The 23,622-nt window shown below is 35.9% G+C and overlaps 2 protein-coding genes and 1 pseudogene across 2 annotated transcripts; 2 read left to right on the forward strand and 1 right to left on the reverse strand.

The window, feature by feature from the left end:
- The first annotated feature begins 8,669 nt into the window (after positions 1–8,669).
- Positions 8,670–11,954, forward strand: LOC104117559 (eukaryotic translation initiation factor 3 subunit F-like). Its single transcript, XM_009628629.4, has 6 exons — positions 8,670–8,977; positions 9,753–9,832; positions 10,310–10,539; positions 10,963–11,084; positions 11,168–11,281; positions 11,675–11,954. The coding sequence occupies exons 1-6, from the start codon at positions 8,756–8,758 to the stop codon at positions 11,762–11,764; spliced, it is 858 nt and encodes a 285-aa protein (XP_009626924.1). The 5' UTR covers positions 8,670–8,755; the 3' UTR covers positions 11,765–11,954.
- A 2,368-nt stretch (positions 11,955–14,322) lies between these two features.
- Positions 14,323–15,944, forward strand: LOC104117560 (uncharacterized acetyltransferase At3g50280-like). The gene has a single exon (XM_009628630.4). It carries the CDS (start codon positions 14,351–14,353, stop codon positions 15,761–15,763), a length of 1,413 nt encoding a protein of 470 aa, XP_009626925.1. The 5' UTR covers positions 14,323–14,350; the 3' UTR covers positions 15,764–15,944.
- Positions 15,945–20,346: 4,402 nt separating this feature from the next.
- On the reverse strand, positions 20,347–21,858 carry LOC104117561 (uncharacterized acetyltransferase At3g50280-like; annotated as a pseudogene).
- Between the last annotated feature and the right edge of the window lie 1,764 nt (positions 21,859–23,622).

A 23,622-nucleotide genomic window follows, 5' to 3' on the forward strand; every position in this document is an offset into this window, starting at 1 on the left:
TTTCTTTATCTTTATTTACCGTTATGTTTTCACTTTTGGTATGTATATAATTTTATCATTCAATGTATATATTCATTTCCAATTTGTATATTTTCGTTCACTCCATTTTGTACATATTTAGTTTACTTCATAACTTCTTTCGTTATTTTTCCTTAATAGCTTAGCTTCTTATTTCCTCTAGTAGCTTCTTTTTAAGTTTTTAGCTTCTTTTTTACATTTTATGTGCATAATAAGCCTTTGGTTTTCTTAATGCCAAGGTTCTTCCCAAAGGTGGATGTTGTGTGAACCGGGTGGCTCTTCCCAATGATGGATGGCGTGACAATCTTCTTAAGGGATCGAGTCCGTTTTCTTTTTATTTTGGTGTATATAGTAGTAGTAATGAATAAAATTATTTCAAGCAGGCTTCACTTGGTACTAACATATTTACCTTCGACCTTATGGTTAGAGACAAGTTGATTGGCAAAGATTAGCTCTAGTTGTGACCTTTAGACTCTTGAGTTAGCTAAAACAGTCATCGGGTGGTTTCCTTGAGCCATTTGTGATTTTCAATCTTAGCTAGCATTGTTGTGGGCCCTCGACTCTATTCTTTTTAACAATCCAGCAGCTTGAGAGTTCCTATCATATTGTCGATAGTTCATGAATTCAAAATCTGCATTGCCATCATCTCTTCCTTTTGACTTGTCGACAATCTTAAACAACTTTTCAAACTTATCATCAAAATATTCTTATAAAAAATTACTAATAATGATTATTTTAAATAAAAGAATAACATTAGCAGGAAACAAAAGACTTCTTTGTAAATAATCTTACCTTGACTTTTTTCACAACATCGTCCACAATAGCAGATCGCTCATCCCGTCGAAAGTCTTGAACAACTTCTTTCGTGATCATGAGCCTTTCTTCTATTGCATAGTTTTCAACCTTCCTCCTTATCCTATAGTATAGAAATAGAAACAACACAACAATTTCAGAAAATAGAAACACAGACCAAAACTTCAGCTCTATGAATGCTGAAAGCTGAAGTTCACCAAATACAGAACAAAAACTTCAGCTCTAAGAATACTGAAGTTCAGCAAATACAGAACAAAAAACTTCAGCCAAAATATGTTGTAGTTTTACAAATACAGAACACAACCTCGACTCCAAGAATACTGAAGATCATCAAAAATAAAACAAAAACTGCAGACAAAATATACTTTACTTTTACAAAACACAAAACAAAACATCTACTCCTAGAATGCTAAAGTTCATCACAAACAGAACAAAAACTGCAGACAAAACATAATGTAGTTTTACAAAACACAGAACAAAAACTCTAGCTCAAAAAACAATGCTTAACTTGAGCAAAATAAAGAACAAAAACATCCTATAATTAAGCAAAAAATAGTATGAAAAACTTCAGATTAAACAAAAAAGAATCACACGACATATGGTGTTGACTAATTCATCGTCAAACGTCATTGTAGAACATTTATAACGACTCTGGGTATGAGGTGATTCTGCAATTACAAGAGTTTAATTGGTTTATTTTGATCGACTCCGACTACGTGGTGATTCACCTATTAAAGAAACCAGATTCAGTACATTCGAATGAATGCGACTGCATGGTAATTGTCCAATTAAAGGCATTGAATTCAATTCCTCTTCAGTAGGAATTATATCCAATACCCTAAATGTACGATATTTCTATTTAATACAAAAAGTATATTATCAAAAATAAAATAAAACTGATAAGTCAACATATTAACAAAACTACAGAAAAATGGAAAATTAAAGAACATTAACTTACACCATGATTAATAAAGTAATCCTCATGATGTTCTTTAAATTTAGGCTCTCCTAAAGATGTATAACGTAACATCTTGGGAACCTGAGGGGCATCACGGAAGTCGTCATCTTTTAAATACTTGTCCCAAATATCTGGGAAGCGCTAATAGAACCAAACACATAATGGATATGAAAATTCACCTACAATATACTCAGTTAAATTATTTTTGTCCTGGTTGTCCAAAGCATGTTTCATCGAGGTAATAAGTTTCTCATAAGACGCATTACCCCAAGGATAATTAAGACAAGCTTCATCGTCTTCAACAATAGCTGCATACTCCTCCAACACAGTTGATTCATTCTTTCTTCCGAACAAAATAGACTCCACAACAAGAATTTCTATAAGCTTCATATCATCTTCATCACTATCGCATGCGTGTTTGAAATTCACATCATCCTTTTTAATTTGATTCCGTATCATATACTCTCAAATGTCCTTCAAGGTCACACCCTTAGACTTCCCAAAATAGTGCTTCAGAATCTTACTCTCTCGTTTAATTAGTTTTTCAACATTATGTGTTGTTATCCTCACTGCACACAATGTGGAAGTCTTCAAGGCAGAACAACACATCACAACCAAAATTCATGAAACTAATGGAATCTCAATCATTGGTGAATATGCGAAAAAGAATCAAACAATGATTTGTATCATCATTTGAAATGTACCATTATTCAGCTTCTCATGTTGTGTAGGAGTCAAGAAAGTTGTAATTAAACGCTTCAAATCGTGGTTCCCCTTCTAGTAAGCACTACAGTTAAACCAATCTCGAAACTCATAATATCTCTCCCCTGATTTTGTAGGTACATCAATAGGGACTGAAAGAGCTTTACGTATTCTAAGTGCTTTAGGAACTGTAGGTGCTTTGGATTTCGTAGATGCCATATGTTGAAAAAATTAAAGGTAGGAAAAATAACTTCAGAACATTATCAAAAAAATCAATTAAAACTTCAGCACAATTTGGCTTAAGCTATATTTTAAAGTCATCTAACTTCACAGAAATACAGAACAAAACTTCAGCTCTAAGAACGCTGAAGTTAAGCAAATAAAGAACAAAACTTTAGCTCTAAGAATACTGAAGTTCAGCAAATACAAAACAAAATTTCAGCTCTAAGAATACTGAAGTTCAGCAATTATAAAACAAAAACTTCAGCTAAAACATGCTGTAGTTTTTACAAATACAAAACACAAATTCAACTCCAACAAGTTCATCAAAAACAAAACAAAAACTGCAGACAAAAACATACTTTACTTATACAAAACACAAAACAAAACTTCAGCTCCTAGAATTAAGTTATCCTTGAAGTATTATAAACTTCACACTTTAATATCATCATTTATTTAAGTCTCAATTTTTTTAAAAATTCCAACGTCTGCAAAAATCAATGAAGAATATATAGAATTTTCATCAAAAATACAAACACAGTTTCAAAAAACCTAAAAACACTAATCGTAAAAGTAAAACCTACAAAACTAATGCACTAATCAAAGTAAACCCTAGGAAACTATTTTATCACAAATAAAAAAAGGAAAACGATTCAACTAAGATTACTATCAACAAAAAACTCATAAATTAAATCATAAAACTAATCCTAAATTAAAACCCCATATAAAGTTAATGCAATGTACAAAAGCAACCATTAAAATCGTACATGTGATTATACTTAATATTTTTGGGGAAGAAACATTTGCAAAATCAAGAAGAATGCAATGCCAAAAACTGTTTGATTTTAGAGAAGAACAAATCAAAACCGCGAAGAAGGAGAGAAAGACAGAGACAAGAGATAATATGTTATGTACTTGGAGAGGAAGTAGTCTTTTACTAAAGAAGAGCAAAATCGTCTTTTTATAATGCTTTTAACAAAAAAAAGGGTACAGATGCAAACGGATAAACAAAGAGGGAAACCCTAAAACTCATTCGGAGAACCAAATCGAAATTCTCCGCTGGCATGAGAAAGACCTAAGGTGACTCGGGTGAACAGTAACCCCACTGCGGCGAAAGGGCCACCACGCCTCCGCCCGGCGGCGAAAAATCACAAAATTGGTCTCAAAAGAAGCTCCTAGTCTTTGCGCACAATCCCCGGTTGGTTTCATCACCAAATACATACCCAAATGTTACAGATCTCCAAATTAATGTGACATTCACTGTAGCGCAATAGTGCCAACGTTCTTCAGTCATTTCCCAGCTCAATTCTGTTTCAGTTTGCTTCCTTTTTAGCATAACGTCATCTCATTTTTGGCGACAAGAATGTTGAACTAGGTCATCCATGACTACGCTTCTCTCTCCCCGGTCTTTGGCTGTGGGAAAGCCACCTCTAGTCGTTATAGAGAACATACAAAATACCTATGCTGCTCAATTGTCTCAAGCGAAAGCTAATGCTACTTTGAATCAAAAATGTTGAAACCTATTGAAGTAATTCATGGAATTCCAACAATTCAGTTTTCAACGGATGAACGGATGGAATTCGCAAAAGAGGAGGGACTGCATCAAGCTGTTGTGGTGAAGCTTTCTTCAAACGCACCAGATGTATCCACATTGAGAAACTTACTGCCGAAATTTTTCGGTACCAAAGGACAGGCTTTGATCGGCCAGCTTGCACCTAGACAATTGGTTATTAGGATTGATCAACATGAAGGTTTCGTTAACTCACCTACGAGGTCAGTTAACTACTTTAAATACAATGGTAAGGAGTACCAAATCAGGGTATTTCCATAGTCTATTGGTTTTAATGTAAAAGAGGAAATGACAAAGGCAGTGGTTTGGATTTCCTTGCCTAATCTGCCAACGGAGTTGTTTGCAATGAAGGCATTGTTGTCTATAGCTTCAGTTGTTGGCAAGCCTGTAGCCATTGACAAAGTTACTTAGACTAAGTCACATCCTAGTACTGCAAGGGGAAGGTTATCTCGGATTTAATGGATAAATTACCAGATAAATTGAAGCTACAATTTCTGGACAAACGAACAGGCAGAATAGTTGAAGTTTTTCAAAATTTTATATATGATAACTTGCCATTATATTGCAACCACTGTAAACACCAAGGTCATGATGAATATACATGTCGACGTTTGAATGAAAAGGTTGTGGAGAGCAGGCCAGGTGAAGAAGATGATGTCGTGCAAAGTGAAAAAGAGATACTGGATAATGAAGGTAAGTTAGTTGAGAAGTTTCAAGGGGATTTGAGGAAACTGCTTAATGAAAAAAGGAGACTGCCATGTTTGATTGAGGCAACATGTATTGAGGGTATACACCAAATATCTGATGGTACACAAGTTCATAATAAATTTGGGAATCATTCAACTATTGGAGATGAGAGGAGGTTGAAGGATGTCACTGCTACATCTGGTGCACTAACATATGCTACTGCTGGGGCATTAGGTGCTAGTGGTGATGTGAGTTCAGCTGACTTGCATGGGAAATCAACTGATGTTATTCAAATGTAGAAGGATCGAGCTACATCTGATCGATATGTTGATGAAGGAGATGTTAATAATCGAGTGCAGCTTTTGGTTTCTCAGAATGCCACAACTGATCGAGTTACTACTACAAATACTACTGGAGTTGGTCAAAGATCAGATGTTATTAAGGCCCAACATGTACCAATTATTTCTGGTGTTGCAACAGTTCAATTGACTGCTACACTAGCTAGAGTCTCTAAGGAGTTGAAGGTTGATTCAAATACTGTGTTTGGTAGTGATTTACATGGGGTTAGAAAGGGACCATGTACAACATAAAAATATGATGAATATGGGCAGCAAACAGGTAATGAACAAGGGAAAACTAATGCCCTGCTGATAACTGATGGGAAGGAGAATAGAGCTGGGCAGGTACCTCATTCTTCAGGCAAAGTTGGTACAGATCCAGCAAAAAAAACTGAAATTTCTGAGGGGAAAAAGGAGACTGTTGTTCATATAGATGTTATGGAATGGGAGTATGCAGTTTCTACAGGTCCTAAGGAAGTGATTACTAAGGCTTTGCTTTCAAAGTTGGAGACTACTTTCTCACAGAAAACAACAGGTGCGCGTGCAACCACTGGGGTTGTGAATCCTACTGTAAATTTGAGTGTTGAGGCATCGAGGTATGCAGCTTCAACATGCACTATGTTGGGGACTGCAGAGACTAAACAACTTCAAGGTTCAGTTGGAATTGTGCAGGCAACAAATGGGGAATTTAAACATATTATTTCTAAGAAACAAAGTATGAATCAACGTACTCCTACGCAAGCTCATTCATTGGGTACAAGTGCAGGGCAGGTTCTTGTTAATATAGTGCATTCAACTAATGCTCCAAGCAAATCAGATACAAAGGGTAACAACTGCACATGGGTGACTAGATCACCTAACAAGAAGCAATCTCCAGTCATTCGAAATAAGATTGTACCGTCAACATCAATTGAGATTTCGAATTTTTTCGACACTTTAACAAATGATGACGAGCATGCTATAAATGGGTCAGACAATAAGGAGCAATAGATTGATGATGAGATAAAACAAATCATGGATACAGAAGGCACTACAGCGAGTGAAAATAAGCAGAAAATTGCAAAGGGCATAGGTTCACAACTTAAGATTACATCTGTTAACGATCGCACTTGTGAGGCAAGTCAAGAACGTGCTGCAGTTACTCCTACAATGCAAATTTCCAATCAGGAGCTGGCTAAAAATGGTAATGGATTCACATTCAGCTATGATAATGAACAAAATTACAAAGATTAATGCACCTCTGATCACGCTGAATACTTCAGTCTTTGAGATACCATCCCAATCGATGGAGTTTTTTGGTGAACATGCTGATGATTCTGGACTGCAGCTAATCTCAATGGGCAACAACCAACAGTCAAATGCAGGTATGATCTCACTCTCTCAAGCATCAACAAATGATATAACAGGTTATAAGGAGCAATAAGGAGAGACGAGTGCACTGACAGCTAATAAAAAGAAATGGGCTGACCAAGTTGAGGAAGAGGAACATGATTCTGCAGAAATGTATCTAGGTACTAACAAATATGCAGCAACACTGTTACCCGCCACCCCACGATCAAATGAAGCATCAGAAAAGGTACAAAAAGAGCAGGTTTCTAACTCAACATCAACTGCTTCAAAGAGGAGAGGTTTGAGTCCAAACGCTGTTGTATTTGTACATTCGGGACACCAACAAAAGACAAATAATTCAGCAGATTCAAAGGAGATCCAAATTTCATCCTCGAACATGGCAGTAGCTACTGGAATTAGCACTTCAATAACTGCAACATATAATTTGACACCAACAAATATCATCCACGCTCTTATTTCACATGACATGGAAACATTGAGAGGTCTTGATAATCAGAGGAAAGATCAAATAGCACTATCGAATAAGTACAGGCATATTGATGATTTTGGGATGCATATGGGTCAAGATTTTTATGAAGAAGGAGAAGGGGGTGCACTACTGGATGCCACCTTCAACATTATAGCTAGGGAGGGAGATCTTTCACCAAGACATGTGCGAAGCGGATCCAACAAATACAAGAAGAAGGTACCAGACATACAACATAGTTGGGACAGCAAAGCAGCACAAGAGGTTGTCATTAGGAAACCTCCAATGAGAAATGCAAAGCAAAAGGGAGTTGTACCTACGACCTCTACAAGGTCAAAAGGTCAAAGAGAAATTGATAACGTTTGAAGAATTTTTGAAGACGGTGGAAGAGGAAGCCAATGATCTACAAATTGAAGAGTACACAAGGTTGAAGAAAGAGGGGCAAGACTTAATTTTTTTACATTATTTTACTTTATCACTTTTTACGTATCATCAATTGTAATATCATCACAGAGTATGTTATAAACTCTGTGATGATCATAGAGTACCTAGTTCTTTCTAGTTCATTTTTTCTTCATGCTTGTTAGTAGATGATGTTTATTATGCCTCAATAGGATTTGTAAGGTAAGGTCTAGCACAGTATGTGTGAGCTATATTGTTATGCCTTTGGGAAAATCCAAGCGGCTGCGAGGTTATATGCCCTCGTGAGACTTTTGCCGGCAGCTACGCCATGATCCTCTACATGAGGCTGCCATCTTAAGGCAATAGAGGCGCAGAGGAGTGATTATATAGCCAAGGCATAGAGGCAACACTACTATAGCTTTTGCTCCCTTACTTGTACTCTTCCGTTGTGGTTTTTCTTTTCTTTTATTATTAATAAAATAGCTACTAGGCAACCCGCCTAGTAGTATATTTGCCAAAAAAAAAAAAAAACGAATACAAGTTAAAAAGGGGCGACCAAATAGGACGCCCCATGCAATTTTTACGAATCTGCTCTAAAATATTTTTCATATTACTAGCCAAACATAAATTACTTCTTACCATAAATACTTTTTTTAAAGGTATTCTTGAGAAAAGTGCACTTTTCAAAATAAGTTGATTTTAGAAGCTTGGTCAAACATGATATAATAGGAGAAAATGCACAAAATCTCCATCAAAGTAGATTGCCTTTGCCTATTACGACTTTAACTATTTCTGTTACTCCGTAAACTACTTTGAAGTGGTTTGAATTTTAAACTTCTAAAATTTGATTTTAGAAGTTCAAATTTAAAGTTAAGCTCTGCCATAGTCTAAATTTGAACCGCATTCAAACTTCAGACTAGAAGTAGTCGGTTTTGAAGTATGAAACTTTAGACCCGCGATTGAAGCTTCAGACACGATAATTTGGATTTTGGTTATGAATTGGCTAGACTTTAAGAATTTTGTAAATATGGCGGCTATTCATTAAATATGGGTCCTAAAAACGGCTATTTGTGCACATCACCCGATTTTAGTTCAGAGAAAGAAGCCCACGGCCCAAACAAAGCCCACTGAGTCTACTCTCGCTTTCGAGTTTCGACTCAAAGCAAAGCCCTAGCAATTTCGCTCAGTTGTTCAATTTTTGCTCGTTCACATACGAAGAACAGCTAATCAAAATGGCGTACAGCGACCAAACGGTGTTGCAATTTTCACCATCTTCAGTGAGCTTATCAGCTAAGGTTCAACCTTCGGTCATTTTCAACATTTGCGATTGCTACGTAAGACGACCTGACCAAGCCGAGCGTGTTATTGGCACTCTTCTCGGCTCTGTATTGCCTGACGGCACTGTTGACATTCGCAATTCTTATGCCGTTCCTCACAGTGAATCTCAAGATCAGGTTTTGCTTCTCATACTTACTGATTCTGTTAAATTTAGTCCCTTTTTAATTGTTTTTTTGCCAAATTTAGTCCGTTTTAGATAAATTTTGCTGAAAAGAGTCCCGGAAAAGCTGTATTATTTAGAGTATACTTATCTCTCTGTTGGATGCTCTTTTGTTGCAATGACACGAACCAAATGAGAAAATTTCAGTAAATTTATAGTAAATTTACGAGCCAAACGATCATTTAATTCTAAAAGAGGATAGTGGAGGTAAATGCCTGAGTTTAACCATATATTTTTAAATTTTGGAGAGAGTGGTTGATTTTTATTGCAAGATAGTGTAAAGAACGAAGGACGTGTCTGGTGGGAGGTGTCAGGTATCCCATGGAATTAGTCGAGGTGCACACAAGCTGGCTTGCGCACCTCGGACACCACGGTTTTCCAAAAAAAAAAGAAAGAAAGAACGAAGGACGTGTCAGGGAAAGAGCCAAAAAACAAAAAAAGAAAGAAAGAACAAAAGACATGTCAAGGAAAGAGCCTATAAGAACTAGACAGACAGATTACTTTTATGTAGAAAATTATTTGGTGTTCTATATAATCCTAGAGCTGATACATTTTTACAAAAAATGTTTTCAATAAGTTTTGTTGTGCCAAATTGTTTTTTCTTTCTCTTAATGGTATTCTTAGTTCCATGGTTCTAAGAAGATATCCCCATTTGTTATGTATATCTTGTCATAATTGTGTTTTTATTTTATTACTTTTACTGAACTTTTGGCTATACACTCTTTTTAAAGGTTGCACTGGATATTGATTACCATCATAACATGTTGTCATCTCATCAGAAGGTGAATCCAAAGGAAGTGATTGTTGGATGGTAATTCTCCATATGCTTATGCCTTTCTATGTTATGACAGTTAATGCATTTTACTGTATAGAGCGCTTGAGAGTTGTTAAACAGATGGATGACATTGTAAGAGATTGCAAAGTATGAAATAAAGAGATCATTTGATTTAATCGACAGCATTCTTTGTATCAAATGTTTCATTAATAGTATAAACTGATATGAGCCCTTATAGCTTAGTAGTACCATCTACTAATATTTTGCATGTACAAAACATGAACTAGTGGCTGCATTTGTCAAGATACAATACTTTGTACCTCCTTTTATATATTATAAAACGTGGAGCATCTTTTCAACTTTTCCAGGTTCTTTTTCCTTGAACATCCCACTACATCCACCCTATATTTTGGTTGGTTACTTATGGACCTCCAATTTTGAGTAATACTCAACATTCAAATCCATGGGGTACTAGATTACGCAATTGTGAATACTTGCGCTTGAACTTTCCAGGTTTTCTACTGGTTTTGGAGTCTCCGGTGGTAGTGCTTTGATCCAAGAGTTTTATTCTAGAGAAACTTCAAATCCTATACATTTGACTGTTGATACTGGATTTCAAAATGGGGAAGCTTCTATAAAAGGCTTTGTCTCTGTGCATTTATCTCTGGGAGATCAGCCACTTGCTGCGCAATTTCAGGAAATTCCATTGGACATACACATTGTTGAAGCTGAAAGGATTGGATGTATGTATCTACCTACCTTCCGTACTAAATAGGATAGGCCCTATTTTACTGCACATTGACTTAGCTATGTCCATGTGCATTGGTCAGCTTAGGATGGAAGAGGGGTTGGGTGATATGTAATTGAGAACTGTTGGTGGTAATTTCTCATAACAATAATAGTTGGTCAGGTATTTTTCGCATAAACAAGTAGCTAATTATCTTAAGGATATGGTGCAAAAAGTAGCCATATGTTGAGCAATAGTTGAAACAACCTCCCTACCTTCACTAGGTAGGGGTAAGGTTTGCGTACACACTACCCTCCCCAAACCCCACCTATGGGAATTTACTGGGTTTTTTGTTGTTGTTGTTGGTTAGAGCAATAGTTTTTATTTCCTATTCGTGATGACTATTCTTACTAGGACATTCTTGTGCCCATTGATGCAGTTGATAAGCTCAAGAAAACAATCGTAGACAAACTTCCCAATGATCTTGAAGGAATGGAAGCATCAATGCAGCGATTACTTGCTCTTATTGTTGATGTCTACAAATATGTTGATGATGTTGTGGTAACATGAACTTTTCTATAACTGAATTTTGCAAGTTTCTGTGTTTTTCATCTTTAAGTTCTCATATTGGTCTGCCTTTGTAGGAAGGACGTCTACCCCAAGATAACAGAACCGGAAGATTCATAGCTGATACCGTGGCTGCTATTCCTAAACTCTCACCCCAAGCCTTTGATAAGCTTGTGAATGATGGTCTTCAGGTACTTTTTCCACTTTCTATTTATATGCTGTTGCTTCCCTCCCCCTTTTCCCAAACCAGAAATTAGGAAAAAAAGAAGGAAAAGTTGAAAATTGTTGAGGAGACTCTCTTTACTACTGGATCCTGGTTAGTGATTGTGGTTCAGATGTCTGCTCAAATCCTGTTTGGTGGTGATTTATAGTTTATTTTGCATTTGTAAAACTGTCGGGTGGCCCCCTATATTGTCGCTTTCTCACTATTATTATTATTTTGGTGATTTTCATAGAATGCATACCCTATTCTAATAATTTTTCTTATCCGTTCTAAAATATGTCTGTTGCCTTGTAATCATGATATTGATGAAGCTTAATATTCGGTCTGGGTTGTCTTACCCTGATTTAATCTTTATCTGTAGGACCAATTGCTTTTGCTGTATTTGGCAAGCCTCACGAGGACTCAACTCAGCTTTGCAGAAAAGTTAAACACTGCTGCTCAGATCCTGTGATTGATGATCATTTCGGGCTCTTGTAATGCAAGGCCAGATTTTTGACCGGGTGACTAATTAATCTGACTTTTCACTGCGCGATTAATCCTCGTGATAGATTTGGCGGGGGGGGGGGGGGTCTTTGGACTAGACGGCCAATTTGTAGTGCGATAGACTCTGAGTACTTGATTTGTTCGAATATTTCGTTCAAGATGGCTAGAAATAACTTCGTCCAGTTTGTTGGATGGCTGTATTTATCTTTAGAATCTAGTTAGTCACAGAAAATGGACAGTACCTTAGACAGGAGCAGGATCGAAATTTCCTATTTCAAACAGAAAATAGTACGTTTAATATGCAAAATTTTCTTAAATTTAGCTCAGTTTACAATTCGCACAAAAAGACTATCTTTATTAGGTGACAAATTTGTCATATTCTCCTACTTATCGTTGATCTTAATTGCTTCAAATTTGATTTCTTGATTAAGGTGGAACTTATAGAAGGATTTACAAATTAAAGAAAACATTTCTTGGAATTACACAGAAATTAGATGTGGAACAAAGGAAAACGACTAGAGGCTTAACATGGTTCTACTTCTACCTATTGATATCTTTATTTTGTTATACGGATTTTTAATCTCAAGTAATCCTTATAGAAACCATATTGTATGTAACAATACAACAGGAATGCTATGCTTTTATTACTAGAAGTTTTCCAAATTGTCTAATTTAGCTTAGGAAATCCCATAAAACGAAGTACGGAGTGACGTTTTTAATGTTACATATAACCTTGATATATTAAAGCTGATATCATTTTTTTCTGCAGAAATTCTATTTTATTTTCTGAGAAGGATGAAAAGGGGTCCTAATACATGAAGGAACTTCACAATAAGGTGATATGTACACAGTTAATCTCATTCAGTGTACATTAAAAATTATGCATTTTTAACATCCTCAGGCAATATATATGCTGTTTCAACATTAGTAGTACAGTTAGATTAATTGCATAGTCCTAACAAAAAGTGTGACTTTTTAATAATTAAATTCTTCACAATTGTTCGTAAGTTGTCGTTCACGTGGAAGCTGGAAAGCCAGTAAGGTCTAAGATTTTTGCTACCTTAATTTGTTGCTATTAATTAATGAAAAGACAGCATAGATTCAAGTGGAACTATAGAGTCAAACCATTACATAATACATTTTGTACATATAGTATTAGGAGATACTACTGAATAATGTATTTGGTTTATATATATCCATCCTTAGATTAAAGTAATAGCATACACCGACCAATCAAAAAGACGGTTTTAAGGATCATTCTTGGCATTAATAGGCCGACTTTTTCAGTCAGTAAACTAATTTAGATGCTAAGGTCAAGTATTTAATTAATAGTGGGATTAATTAATTAAAAAGTGGGATTGGGGACAGTTTGGATATGCAGAAGTATTCTGATTAATGTTACGTATTTTAGGAGTAAGGAGGTTCTAAACTGAGTTTTCTAATCTTAAGGAGAATGACAGGTCACATACAGAACGCTAAAAGACGGCGCTTAATTATGGATTATTATCAGGGATTTGTCTCATTGTCTCTCTCTGTATCTCTCACAGCAATGCAAATAATTTTTTGTTGCTGAGTAGATCATTGTCATGCTGGTGTTATTGTTTCTTTTTCGTAATTGTATTTCTTTTCAATTATGTTGTGATTATATTTTTCATGAGCCGATAGTCTATCGGGAATAACCTCTTTATCTTCCCATTACAGAGGTGGATCCAGAATTTGCATGTCGGGAGTGCACTTTTGGATTCAACTAAAATCTGCTTTGTATATAGGGTACTCACTACTAATATATCACTATTTTCTAAAAATATATACATGAATTTTTTATTAACTTTACGGGTGCCGGTAACCCTTCTTTATATAGCCTAGGTCCGCATCTGCTCCCCAAGATAGGGATGAGGTCTGCCGTCACTAGATTTGTTAATGTTGCTGTTGTTGCTGCTGAGTAGATCACTGATAGTTCACTCTGCAAATGTAGTATTGCTTTTATAACTCTCCTATGTTTGATGTAACACTATATTCTATTTAGGTCGTTTAGAAAAGAATGATATTCTTTAATATTTGAAAATAATTTAATTTTAAATTTTTTCTTTATATCTTTAATTATGAATTTAGGCAACACAATATTATGACATATTTAAAATTATATAATTTTTTTTTCTTTTTTACTTAAAATTCGTGTTCAGTCAAATAAACAAGTTAATACCTCTTCCATTCTATTTTTGTACTTGCATAGTTTGATTTTGAGGTCCAAGTTGCCAATTTTAGAATTTAAGTTGATGTCAAGAAATTGTTCGTAGTTTGATTATTGTTTATAACTAGTTGGGCACGCGCCAACCAGTCATATCTTTGAAATAGTAGTCCCCAAAATCATAATCAAAATAAAAAATGAACACTAGGTCAACTTACCCATGTTTCAAACAGCAATTGCCACCTCCCCAAATGCATGAATCCAAGTTCCATTCACTCCCTATATAAAGCCCTTCTTCTTACTCTCACTTCATCCTCAGCCTTCACATCACTACTTAATCCAAGTCAAACTGCAAATTAATTAACAATGCCTTGCTCCGCCATGTCAAAAGCTTCTGGAGCTGTAACTTTGGTCAACAAATGTACCATTTTTCCCTCTCAAAAATCATCTATTCCTGACCTCAAACTCTCTGTTTCTGACCTTCCTATGCTCTCCGTTCACTATATTCAAAAAGGTTGTCTCTTTACTTGTCCTTCTTTTTCCATCACTCACCTCATTTCCCTTCTCAAGCTCAGTCTTTCTCAAACTCTCACTCACTTCCCTCCTTTGGCCGGTCGTCTATTGACTGACCAAGATGGTTACGTCTACATTTCTTGCAATGATACTGGTGTTGATTTTGTATACGCCACTGCTACTGACATTTTCATTCGCGATGTTATTGGCTCAATTGATGTTCATGATCATGTTAAAGAGTTCTTCCCTTTTGATCGTACAGTGAGTTATCAAGGGCATTTTAGTCCTCTTCTTGCTGTCCAAGTAACGGAATTAGTTGACGGCGTCTTCATTGGCTGCGCCGTCAACCACTCCGTCACTGACGGCACGTCATTTTGGAACTTTTTTAATACCTTTGCTGAGGTGAGTAGAGGTGTGAAAAGGATTACGAAGCAGCCGAATTTCACCCGTAATTCAATTTTGATCTCAAATGCAGTATTAAAACTCCCAGTTAATGGACCCAAAGTCACCTTTGACGCTGACGCTCCATTGAGAGAGAGGATTTTCAGTTTCAGCAGGGAATCAATTCAAAGACTCAAAGCAAAAACGAACAATCAGAAATGGAATTTCAACGAAGAAATTAACATTGTTGAATTGATGGCGAAACAGAGCAACGATCCCTTGATAATGAGAACTGAAAAGGTAGCTGTAAATTCAACGGCTGAGATTTCATCATTTCAATCGCTTTGCGCATTGTTGTGGCGTGCAGTGACACGTGCGAGAAAAGTCCCAGCTTCCAAAATGACGACGTTCCGAATGGCTGTAAACTGCCGTCACCGTCTCCACCCGAAACTCGATCCGTTATATTTCGGCAACGCAATTCAGAGCATTCCAACATATACATCAGCTGGAGACGTATTATCACACGATCTGCGTTGGTGCGCGGAACAATTGAACAAAAACGTGAAGGCACACGATAATGTTATGGTGAGGAAGTTTGTAGAGGATTGGGAGAAGGATCCACGGTGTTTTCCGTTAGGGAATTTCGACGGAGCTATGTTAACAATGGGAAGTTCGCCGAGATTCCCAATGTACGACAATGATTTCGGGTGGGGCAGACCCGTTGCTATTCGGAGCGGGCGGGCGAACAAGTTTGACGGGAAGATATCAGCGTTTCCGGGGAGAGAAGGAGGAGGAAGCGTTGATTTGGAGGTGGTTTTGTCACCGGAAACAATGGAAGGTATTGAGTTAGACACAGAGTTCATGCAATATGTTTCTGGGTATTAAATTGCATGCGCCAAATTGTGAGCTTTGTATTTGGGAGGCAGGATTTTAATAAAATTATTTGTGGGGTGAAGCTGTAACATATTAAATGTTGTTTAATTTAATTTGTTTCTTAATCTTTGTGGGTTTCCTAAACGTGGTACGTAATAAAAAAGTGTATCATCCAAAAAAAGAATTGATTCAATATGCTTTTCTTCTTTGTTTTATTTTTATTTAGCTCACTTCCGTATAGCTGTTGTGCTATAATATACAACAACCGTGGTCCAACACAAGGGCAGAGTTAAAGTACTGGGAGTAGGTTCAATCGAAACTGGTAGCTTTGATTTCAACCTTGTATTGTCTTAAAAAATTATTGAATATGTATAAATTATTAATTTAGAATTCAGTAAAATTAGAATTTCGAACCCATAAACTTAAAATCTTGGCTTCGCCTCTGATCCCACATATGGGGTCTGGAGAGGGACGGAGGTAGAGTACGGGATACGGGTTCGGCCAAACCCAGTAGCTTTTGTTCAAATTATGTATTTATCTTAAAAAATTCATTGAATATGTACAATTTATTAATTTAGAACCCAATAACTTAAAATGATTACAATTCCGAACCTATAAGGTTCAAATCCTGATTCCGCCTCTAGGTCTTGAGAGAGTAGTATGTATGCGGATTTTACTCTCATCTTATGAAGATAAAGATGTTGTTTTTGATAAATCCTCCGCTCAAGTGACAAGTACTGTGCTAAAATATAAAAATAGTAAATTCCTGGTCAAACAGTGGCTAGACCCACTCTTTATATCAATTACATAATTAATTCAATTTTTAATAAAAATACTTTAAAAGACTTTGATCATAGCTTGTGTTCCAGATTATCCACTGAAAACGGCCTGTAATATTAAGCCCTAGGGTGATCCTCCGCCATCTTTTTCGATTTGTCGGCGTATGCTATTACTATTTTAATCCAGTCACATTTGAATACAAACCATACACTGTCGTTAATAATTTATGCTTTGACTCTGTAGGTCATGTTGGTGCCTTAGGCCTCATTTGTTTTTTAGATTAAAACGTTTGAATCTGAATACATATTTGAATATCAAGATGTATTTTAAGATTAAGATATCTGAATCTAAATACACATCTGAAAATTAAAATATGTATTAAAATCTGAATACTAAATGATTAAGACTGTTTGATTTTTAACATCTGAATGTATGCAATTTATCTTTATTTGAAAATTAATAAGCATAAAATTCAATTAAAATGCTAATCAATCTAATATTTTGTGATAATTGCTGATGGTGATGGCTAACGGTGGTACTTGTGAATCCCGATTAGAGGCGGCAGTTGGTGGTAGTTTTGATTGATGGTGGTGGTTCAGGGTAGTAGCTAGTGGTAATTAGTAGTGGTGGCTATTATGATTGAGGATGGTGGTGGTGGGTGGTGATAGTTAGTAATGGCGGGTGATGGTGGTAGTTGTGATTAAGGAAGGTGGCGGTGGGTGGTGATAGTTTATAATGATAGGTAATGCCGGTTATGATTGTTGATGGTGATGGGATAATTAGTTGTGATAGTTGAAGTGGATGAGTGTTGGTTGTGATTGAAATAATGATGGTGGGAGTGGTGGGGATGGTGGGTGATGGTAGTCGATAATGGTAGCTGTGATTGAAGATGATGGTGGTGGTGATTGAGTATGGTAGTGGTGGCGGTTGAGTATGATGGTGGTGGGTGGCATGGTGGTAGTTGATAATGGTTGGCGGTGGCGGCAGTTAATAATGAATGTGGATGATAGCATCTTAATGAAATTAAGTCTCTGTTATAGATCTTAATCATACATACCTATTCAAACCCATTAAGTGGTTGTGAAGTAAAAAAAAAAATACACTTAATGATTAAGATCTGAATAATTAAGATTCCGACTTTAAAAATAAACACACTTAATATCTGAGATCTGAAAAATTAAGATTCAGACCTACATTAAGTGCAAACAAATGAGGCGTAAGTCTCTTTATCAATTAATCAAAGATTAATGTAACAAAGAACTTGGACAATAATGTTTGTTTTTTTGGGTGTATATATATATATACTTACAAAGACAATGAATAATAATGACGTATCATGTATTGCATATTCAATTTATCTTTTAATAACGAAAGTATCTATAATATTCAGTAGAGAAATGTTTTGATATTTGTTGAATAATAATGGATGGTTTTAATAAGAGCAGGGCATTGATAGAAATATACATCAATAATAATTTAAGAAATTTGGTTGCCGTTGGAAATATATGCAGAATTTAGTTGTTGGAACAACTGGTTTTAGGTGGCGACTAAAACTTTGCAACAAAACTATGGTGGCGGCAAAAATAATTCGGCGCCAAAACTTGAGCTATTGTGGCGACTAGCGTTGTCACTGAAAGTATATAAAAAGCGTCCTAACAGCCGCCGCTGAAGCGGCGACCTGCCAACTATTTGTGGCGACTCTTCGGCCTTTTGTGGTAGTCTAATTTGTTCCTTGTTTGTTTTGGACGGCCGTTCAAAACCGAACTGAAACTGTTAACCAAATCGAATCGATGACTTATTGGCTTATTGATATCGGATTATCGGGGTAATGGATGGTGAACGGATTGAGATTTTATAATTAACGGCTTAACGGTTTGGGGGCGGATTACTCAATTTTCTTATCGGATAAACCGTTAACCCGTTAACATTTTTTATATTTACACTTTCCTATAGATCTTGAAGTAGCAAAAACTCCTAAGACTCGATTAATTTATAACTTTCCCACCCGAATTTTTAATTCTATCCAGCTCATCAGGTCTGTTAGGATGCGTACAGGAAGTCAGTCAATAAAATCACCCATAAAAAAGAATCCATTTCAATAGTACACCAAAAAAATTTATTTAGTTTAGCCGATAATTAAATCGTCCGATAATCGTTAATCCGATACCAATCCGCTTGTTGTCTTATTGGATGACTACATTTATAATCTGATAACCGATAAGTCGAATCGTTAAGCGTAATTATCCGTCCGATTCGCATTCGCCCGATACTAATCTACCTATATTCACTTATTCAGTATATTTCCACCTATATTCACCTAATCAACTAAAAGAAAGATCTCCCTAGTTGGAGAAGTCCAACCGCATTAATCCTCACCAAGAATATTTCCACTTGGCTGATAGTAATAAATTAACAAATTGAGTCCAAGTAAAAATCAAACTCCTTCCAAAAAATAAAATAAAATCAATTACCTTAATTAGTTACGAATAGATTCATATACAGTCCATTACACCTAGTTTCATCCAAACTCATATTCACAAGTTTATTTTTTTTTTTAACCATCAAAATTCACATATCTCAACAAATGTGATAAAGAGCTTTGACACTAATGTTTTTTTAGTTTCCACGTGAATGACAGTTCAAAAGCAATCCTAGAAAATTTCATGAAAAAATCATTCGTTTATGTCAAACCCCACTGCTAATTCATATTATTAGAATGGAAAACTAACACTTAAAAGACTGCAGAGGTAATTCTGAAACATAACTCGATCTACTAAAGAGAAGAAAAACTAATCCATTTTTGCTCCAAAAACAGGATAGGATTAATGTTCTTTTTCTGCTCCGCTGTGCGACACATCCATTAAATCCTAGAACAATAACAACAACAACTCAATATAATTCCACTAGTGGGGTCTGAAGAGGGTAGTTTGTACGCAGACCTTACTCTATCCTGGGTAGATAGGCTGTTTCCGATAGATTCTGAGGATGTTTCCGATAGACCCTCTGCTCTCCCTCCAAGAACTTCTTACTTTGCTCTTGGGATGACCCAAAAACAAGAAATGAGAAACGTTTCTTGGTAGTGCCAACTCTGAATATATAATATTCTAATCAATTAATAACTACTCCGTAAGTACTTAGCTAATTACATACTCCTATCGCAAATTATGCGACTTCTTTCCTTTTAGACTGGCCGAAAAGATTAGCATTATTATATTTTATACTCATTAAGTAATAATTTAACTTTAAGACTTTATATTTACCCTTCGTTTGGTACAATAGTAGGATGAACAAGATATCCCACGAGATTAGTTATCCTACGTTCTATATTGGATAGTTAATCCCACCATTTTAGTGTAAAACTTATTACGAGATTAGCTAATACCTATAATAAAATATGGGACAAAAACAATCCCAAACTTTATCTGGGATTATTATCCTTATACCTTGTACCAAACACCTCTTAATGTGATGATTTATAGCTACATAAATTTGTATGGCTTGTTTAGACCATAATTTTTCAAAAGTTTTTCTTTCATCTGAAATTTTGTATCTGTCAAACACCATGGCATAAATTAAAATGCAAGAAATATTATATTCACAATGATCCACGTGCTTTCTTATACAAAGTGATGAATCAACTCAATTATTATAAAGGTTGACAATTTCATTTAAATTATGGAACATAAAAATAAAATTAAAATTAATCATAACAACCCAAACAGAAAACAGCTACAATATGCTACACTCATTCTTTCCTCATCCCACATTTCCTGCCCCCCCCCCCCCCCCCCCACAAAAAAAAATAAAACCCCAATATAAAGCTCCCCGTTTAACCATCCCAATTCAAGTAAGAATTACAACAGTCAATACTCAAAAACATATTGCATGAACTCTGTGTCCAACTCAAGGCCGTCCATTGTTTCCGGTGACAAAACCACCTCCAAATCAACGCTTCCTCCTCCTTCTCTTCCCAGAAACGTTGATATCTTCCCGTCAAACTTGTTCGCCCGCCCGCTCCGAACGGCAACGGGTCTGCCCCACCCGAAATCATTGTCGTACATTGGGAATCTCGGCGAACTCCTCATTGTTAGCATAGCTCCGTCGAAATTCCCTAACGGAAAACACCGTGGATCCTTCTCCCAATCCTCTACAAACTTCCTCACCATAACATTATCGTGTGCCTTCACGTTCTTGTTCAATTGCTCCGCACACCAACGCAGATCGCGTGATAAAACGTCGCCAGCTGATGCATATGTTGGAATGCTCTGAATTGCGTTGCCGAAATATAACAGATCGAGTTTCGGCTGTAGACGGTGACGGCAGTTTACAGCCATTCGGAACGTCGTCATTTTGGAAGCTGGGAATTTTCTCGCACGTGTCACTGCTCGCCTTAGCAATGCGCAAAGCGATTGAAATGATGAAATTTCAGCCGTTGAATTTACAGCTACCTTTTCAGTTCTCATTATCAAGGGATCGTTGCTCTGTTTCGCCATTAATTCAATAATGTTAATTTCTTCGTCGAAATTCCATTTTTGATTGTTCGTTTTTGCCTTGAGTCTTTGAATTGATTCCCTACTGAAACTGAATATCCTCTCTCTCAATGGTGCGTCCGCGTCAAAGGTGACTTTGGGTCCATTAGCTGGGAGTTTTAATACTGCATTTGAGATCAAAATTGAATTACGGGTGAAATTCGGCTGCTTCGTAATCCTTTTCACACCTCTACTCACCTCAGCAAAGGTATTAAAAAAGTTCCAAAATGACGTGCCGAGTGGTTGACGGCGCAGCAAATAAAGACGCCGTCAGCTAATTCCGTCACTTGGACGGCAAGAAGAGGCTTAAAATGCCCTTGATAACTCACTGTGCGATCAAAAGGGAAGAACTCTTTAACATGATCAGGAACATCAATGAAGCCAATGAAGTCGCGAATGAAAATGTCAGTAGCAGTGGCGTATACAAAATCAACACCAGCATCGTCGCAAGAAATGTAGACGTAACCATCTTGGTCAGTCCATAGACGACCAGCCAAAGGAGGGAAGTGAGTGAGTGTTTGAGAAAGACTGAGCTTGAGAAGGGAAATGAGGTGAGTGATGGAAAAAGAAGGACGAGTAAAGAGACAACCTTTCTGAATATAGTGAACTGAGAGCATAGGTTGGTCAGAAACAGAGAGTTTGAGGTCAGGAATAGATGATTTTTGAGAGGGGAAAATGGTGCATTTGGAGACCAATGTTACAGCTTCAGAAGCTTTTGACATGGCGGAGCAAGGCATTGTTAATTAGCAGTAGCTAAGTTTTAATGGCGGGTTTGTACTCAGCTGCAGTTTCACTTGGGAATAGGAATAAAGTGAGAACTGAGGATGAAATGAGAGTAGTAAGAGAGGCTTTATATAGGTTTGGGACTGAAATATTAAGAGATTGGGTTCATCTATTTGATGAGATGGAGATTCTTGATTTTATTTTTGTTGGCTGTCTTCTTTAATTTCCATGAGATTTTCTCTGTCTTCGCAAATTTGATATTTTGGGGAGTTGACCTAGAAATTCATTTTGATTATTTGATTGGGGTTGGGGACTGCTGGTTCAATCATAAGCTGGCTGGCACGTGACCAACTATAAATAACAAGACGTTAATATTGATAATTGAATTGTAACACAATCATATATTGCTAATTCCCTCCGGTCCACTTAAATTAATTTTTTTTGTATTTTTTATGATTTATAATATTTAATTTTTTTAATTATAAAAAAAATTAATTTCTTTTCTATAAAAATTATTCTTGGAGTATAGAATTTAAGAGTATTTGTTATATTTCTAAAAAGTAGATTCATTAATATATGTGAAAACAGTAAAAAAAAAATCAATTAAATTAATTAATTAATTAATTAATTCCACTAGTAATTAAAGTACATTTGAGCTTCGCTTGTGTTTTAGATTATTCACCGAAAAAGGTCGGCTTATTAATGCGCAGAATGATCCTCAAAGCCGTCATTTTGGATTCGTCGGCGTATGCTATTATTTTAATCCAAATAACATTTGGATGTCAACCAAATACTATATGGCAGCACATTTTCATTAAAGTACTAAACTACTACTATAACTTAGTTAGAGGTTGATTTTGTAGGCTCACATTAGTATCTTCATTATTTAACAAAAAATTTCTATTATATAGAAAAGTCAAAATGGTACACCAAGGATATTTTTGACATTTCATACCTAAGGCAGAATTGAATAGCCACCTCATTCGTTTTCTATTTTGCATTTTCGTCTCTCTCAAAGTCGCTTATATTCTTCATTTGGAATATTCTAAGATAAGAGTTCCCCATGGTCCCATCTAGAGGCGGCTGAAGCCTAAGGCAGGTAAGGCAAGGGCTTTAGGCCCCATAAATTTGAAGGCCTCACTTTTCAGTAGTTTTAGGTTTATGTATTTATTTTCCTTTTAGAAAATTTAAGTATTTAATGTGAAAAGCTATAATTTTGCTGTGGAAAAGGAAAATGACCGTTTACTTTTACCATTATTGCATATTGGGGATATGAATCGTTACTTTTACCGTTTTTGCCTTTTTGGGATTGACTTTTTTTTTTCCCCATATTTATTCACAACTACAAAGTTGAATCCTTACTTGCCTTCTTCTTTTCCACGTTAACTTCTAAAAAGCTTTATGATAATTATTACTCCTTCCTATCAAAAGAACTACAAGACTCTTGTGATCATTCTTTGTGGAATAAAATACAAAGTTGGTAAGTACGAATTTTTTTTCAATGATAACTTTTTTCTTTCTTTTCAAGCATTTTATTTTTACATATTGTACTTGGGACTGATTTTGGTAGTCAATTAAGAGAGGATTGAAAATAATGAAATTTTATAATATGTATTGATTTTTTATTACTTAAAATTTTATAATATGATTATATGACTGCAATCTCATAAGACTCATATTCACAATGAAAATTTTCTGCTGCTTATTATAATTTAGAGTCGAAATTTTAATTCCGTTTAGAAATCTACTTTGATGGCAAGAGCCGGTCGAAGAGTATTGTATATATAAAATTGTATATTTTTTCGATTGAAGAGGACCGAATATACAAAATCGTGTATT

This window comes from Nicotiana tomentosiformis, chromosome 5 (assembly GCF_000390325.3).
Source record: "Nicotiana tomentosiformis chromosome 5, ASM39032v3, whole genome shotgun sequence".
Classification (NCBI taxonomy): domain Eukaryota; kingdom Viridiplantae; phylum Streptophyta; class Magnoliopsida; order Solanales; family Solanaceae; genus Nicotiana; species Nicotiana tomentosiformis.

What these genes read in the sequence shown, in the direction of transcription:
- LOC104117559 (XM_009628629.4), top strand. Translation starts at nt 8,756, where the DNA reads ATGGCGTACAGCGACCAAACGGTGTTGCAATTTTCACCATCTTCAGTG. An exon ending in ACAGTGAATCTCAAGATCAG is followed by an intron (nt 8,978 to 9,752) that starts GTTTTGCTTCTC and finishes CTCTTTTTAAAG; the next exon opens with GTTGCACTGGATATTGATTA. An exon ending in TGAAGCTGAAAGGATTGGAT is followed by an intron (nt 10,540 to 10,962) that starts GTATGTATCTAC and finishes CCATTGATGCAG; the next exon opens with TTGATAAGCTCAAGAAAACA.
- LOC104117560 (XM_009628630.4), top strand. Translation starts at nt 14,351, where the DNA reads ATGCCTTGCTCCGCCATGTCAAAAGCTTCTGGAGCTGTAACTTTGGTC.